This window comes from Lycium barbarum, chromosome 2, assembly GCF_019175385.1.
Source record: "Lycium barbarum isolate Lr01 chromosome 2, ASM1917538v2, whole genome shotgun sequence".
In the NCBI taxonomy this organism is placed as follows: Eukaryota; Viridiplantae; Streptophyta; class Magnoliopsida; order Solanales; family Solanaceae; genus Lycium; species Lycium barbarum.
This window is the reverse complement of record NC_083338.1, coordinates 5683290-5688146: the sequence shown is the minus strand read 5'-3', so window position 1 is coordinate 5688146 and position 4857 is coordinate 5683290. Positions and strand designations below refer to the sequence as shown.

Sequence of the window (4857 nt, the reverse complement as noted above, 5' to 3'; positions counted from 1 at the left end):
CAACATGCTACAAAACTACCAAGCAGGAGTAAAATAACGATAAGTACATAATAGAATTATTCAATAATAACAAGGGCAAGATGAAAGAAATAACAACGTAACAGCGCGATTACACCAAAATTGATCATTATATAAAATTGCACTTTTCATTGTTACATAAGAATAAATTTGACAATACGATACAACAAAACTTAAGTAACAATCAAAATAAACAGTTGTAGGGAAGTAACAATACGGTATAAGGCTAGTAGGTAGTTGAGTGCTGCCCATGAAGTAATAATACGGTACAAGGCTAGTAGGCAGTTGAGTGCTGCCCCCTTACATATTAGTAGTGGTAGTACTACACTTGTAGTTTTTTAGTCCTTCATTTTCTATTATCGTCTCTCTTCTTGTACTTCGACTTTCGTATTATTCTGTTGTTGTTAGAATATGTAATAAGTAAAATATATTTTGTAATATTTTGTAATCTTCTATTTTAGGATAGCATATGTTAGTATTATTTAGTTCCTAATTTGTAGCCTACAATTAGGTTGTAAATCATGTATATCAACCCATTCATGGGAAAATATGATTCAGGGAAAACACTTTCTTACATGGTATCAGACTAGGTTATCCTAAAAACCCTAGCATCCTAAAACCCTACCCTTCAGCCGCCAACCCCCCTTGGCCGCCGACCCCCTCCCCCCCACCCTCTCTCTTCGTTTTCCTCCTATTCTCCATGGCTGACACCTCCAAGTTGCATCCTGCGACTACCGTCACCAATATCAAATCATGCATTCCTATTGTGCTTGACTACGAAGGAAGCCAATACAATAACTGGGCTACCCTCTTCAAGCTCCATTGTCGTGCCAACTTGATGATCGACCATATCCTACCTACTGCCTCTCCTGCCGTGCCACCACTGGCTACTGCAGCCGAGAAACTTGCTGCTAAGGCACTATGGGAACGGCTGGATGACATTGTTCGACAATGGATATATGGCACCATCTCCAATGATCTTCTTAACACGATCATTCATTCAGAGGACACCGCCGCCGAGGCTTGGGATCGCCTTGTTCATCTTTTTCAGGACAATAAATCGTCTAGGGCTCTCGCTCTTGATGCGAAGTTCACCAACACCAAATTGGTGGATTTTCCGAATGTGAAAGCATACTGCACCAGGCTGAAAGTTCTTGCAGACAACCTTGCCAACGTCGGTCACAAAGTTTCCGACGAACGACTTGTGCTTCGCCTTCTGCGTGGGTTGTCGGAGGAATATAAGACTTTTCGCACAACGGTGCAGCACCGTACTCCTCTCCCGTCTTTTGACGTTGTCCGGTCGATGCTTGAGCTTGAGGAAGATAGCCATGCTGAGGACGCCATTCATGACGCTGGCTCAACTGCTGCTCTTGTTTCCCACAATGTTACTCCTCCGCATTTCTCAGGTAATGGACAGCCCCATAATTCTGAAAGTAACGCCAACAATCGTGGAACTTCGCAAAATCGTGGCAAGAAAAATAACCGCGGTCGCAGCGGCGGCAACCGCAACAACCGCGGTGGCAGCGGCAATGGACAAAGCAGCGGCGGGGGCAGCCGCAGCAGCAGCAGCAAGGCCTCGCTGCCCCGTCGTGGTATTATCCACCATGGGCAGCTTGGGGGCCACAGCCGTGGGCCACCCCACCTTGTCCCTATCCTACGGCGGGCTGGCAGCAGCCCCGTGGCGGGCAGCATTCGCGTCCAGCTCACTCACAGCAGGGAATTCTTGGTCCTCGTCCTCCACAGTCGTTCTACTCGTCAGCCTCGTCATCACATGGCGGGTATGCACCCACAGATATTGATCAAGCTATGCACACAATGTCGTTGAATCCGCCCGATGACAGGAATTGGTACATGGACACCGGAGCCACATCTCATATGACCAACTCCCAAGGTACTCTCTCGTCTTATTATCAATTGAGTAAAAATAATGGCATTGTTGTTGGTGATGGTAGCATGATTCCAATTCGTGGTTATGGTCAGGCTTCCCTTCAAGTAAATCCCTCTTTAAAACTGAAAAATGTCTTACATGCACCTAAACTCATCAAAAACCTTATTTCTGTTCGTAAATTTACTATAGATAATATGGTTTCTGTTGAGTTTGATCCCTTTGGTTTTAATGTGAAGGATTTACAGACGGGGAGCAAACTCATGAGATGTGAGAGTTCGGGTGATCTTTATCCATTCTTCCCAATCAATCGAGCCATCTCGCCATTCGCTCCATCTGCCTTTAGTGTCATCTCTCCTCATATCTGGCACTCCCGTTTGGGTCATCCAGGGGATGTTATTCTTAGTTCTTTACGTAGTAGTAATTTGATTGAATGTAATAAGGCTCGAAACAATGTTTGTCATTCTTGCCCTTTGGGGAAATTAATTAAATTGCCTTTTTCTGACTCTCTTTCAACTACTACTATGCCCTTTGATATTGTTCACAGTGATGTATGGACTGCACCTGTTCTTAGCTCATCCAGTCACAGATATTATGTTTTATTTCTTGACAATTACACAAATTTTCTTTGGACTTTTCCACTCAAAACAAAGTCCCAGGTTTATGATGTTTTCTTGTCGTTCCGGAACTTCATTCGTACTCAGTTTGAAAAAGAAATCAAAACTTTTCAATGTGACAACGGGCGTGAATTTGACAATGGTCCTTTTCATAAATTTTGTGAACAAAACGGGATGTGTTTCCGCTTCTCTTGTCCCCACACTTCCCCCCAAAATGGTAAGGCAGAACGGACCATAAAATCGATCAATAATATTGTTCGTACACTCCTTGCTCATGCATCTATGCCCCCCTCCTTTTGGCATCACGCTTTGGCCATAGCCACGTACCTACACAATATTCTCCCTTCTAAACTCTTAGCATATAAGACACCCACTCACATTCTTTATCAAAAGAATCCATCCTACTCCCATCTTCGAGTTTTTGGTTGTCTATGCTTTCCTCTCTTTCCCTCCACACAAATTCATAAGCTACAATCTAGGTCCACTCCATGTGTCTTCCTAGGATACCCTTCCAACCATCGGGGGTACAAATGTTATGACTTATCGAGCCGAAAAATAATCATAGCTCGGCATGTGTGGTTTGATGAAAATTCCTTTCCTTTTTCACAAATGCATACTCTATCTCCTACCTCATATGATTTTTTGGATGATGATAATTCCCCATTGAGAATCCACTTGTTGCATGATCAGGACGCTGCTTCCCCAATACACCACCCGATCTCCCCTACCCCTTCTCCTTCATCGCCGACTGCCCAGCAGTCCGCCTCCACTGCCCCCACGGCAGTTCCCCCGCTGCCAGCCCTTCCCTCTCCCACACTGCCCCACCACGGCAGCAGCCCCCTCCCAGCCAACCATCCACCCATGCATCGCATGACTACACGTAGTCAACATGGGATTTTTAAGCCGAACTCAAAGTACCATAATCAAGCCTTAAGTGTCACCACCAATTCCATCTCCCCCATTCCTCGGAATCCCGTTGGTGCCCTTAATGATCCGAATTGGAAGAATGCTATGCAAGATGAATATAATGCTCTTATTGATAGTAAGACTTGGGAGTTGGTCCCTCGTCCTCCAAATGCTAATATTATTCGGTCTTTATGGATTTTTCGGCATAAAAAGAAATCTGATGGTTCTTTTGAGAGGCACAAAGCCCGTCTTGTAGGTGATGGCAGGTCTCAACGGGAGGGTGTTGATTGTGACGAGACGTTCAGTCCGGTGGTCAAGCCGGCAACTATCCGTGTGGTTCTTACTATTGCTTTATCTCGCTCTTGGCCCATTCACCAGATTGATGTAAAGAATGCTTTCTTGCATGGCAATTTGAATGAGATTGTCTATATGTATCAACCTTTGGGGTTCCGGGATCCAGCTCGTCCTGATCATGTTTGCCTCTTGCGTAAATCTCTTTATGGTTTGAAGCAGGCACCACGGGCTTGGTATCAGCGTTTTGCTGAATATGTGGCAACCATTGGTTTCTCCCATAGTACATCTGACAACTCTCTCTTCATCTTTTGTCGTGGGAAAGACATTGCTTATATTTTGTTATATGTGGATGATATTATTCTAACTGCATCTTCAGACTCTCTCAGACTCGGCATCATGTCCAAATTAGCTACGGAATTTGCAATGAAAGACTTGGGTCCGTTGAGCTATTTTTTGGGGATTGCAGTCTCCAGGGACAATAATAGCATCTTTATGTCTCAGAGTTCCTATGCAGAGGATATTCTTGACAGAGCCGGCATGTCACAGTGTAAGCCCTGCCCCACTCCAGTTGACTCAAAGGGCAAACTCAGCGCTTCTTCAAGCGCTCCGTATGAGGATCCTACGAAGTATCGTCGTCTGGCTGGTGCTTTGCAATACTTGACATTCACTCGGCCTGACATATCATACGCTGTCCAACAAGTTTGCTTGTTTATGCATGACCCCAAGGTCCAGCATATGGAAGCATTAAAACGCATTTTGCGTTACATTCGAGGTACGATTGACTTTGGCACACAGTTATACAAATCTCCTATACAATCACTCCTATCATATACAGATGCTGATTGGGGAGGATGTCCAGACACTCGACGCTCCACGTCGGGCTATTGTGTCTATCTTGGGGATAACTTGATTTCTTGGTCTTCCAAGCGCCAACCTACTCTATCTAAGTCCAGTGCTGAAGCAGAATACAGAGGGGTTGCTAATGTTGTCTCTGAGTCTTGTTGGATTCGTAATCTGTTGCTTGAACTCCATTGTCCTATTCGTAAAGCAACACTGGTCTATTGTGACAATGTAAGTGCCATTTACTTGTCTGGAAATCCGGTACAACATCAACGTACCAAGCATATCGAAATGGAC

The 4857-nt window shown here is 44.7% G+C and overlaps 1 protein-coding gene across 1 annotated transcript; it reads left to right on the top strand.

The window, feature by feature from the left end:
• Positions 1-417: 417 nt before the first annotated feature.
• LOC132625979 (uncharacterized) lies at positions 418-2801 on the top strand. The gene is made up of 2 exons (XM_060340674.1): positions 418-1909; positions 2143-2801. Exon 1 carries the CDS (start codon positions 719-721, stop codon positions 1841-1843), a length of 1125 nt encoding a protein of 374 aa, XP_060196657.1. The 5' UTR covers positions 418-718; the 3' UTR covers positions 1844-1909; positions 2143-2801.
• The last annotated feature ends 2056 nt before the right edge of the window (positions 2802-4857 follow it).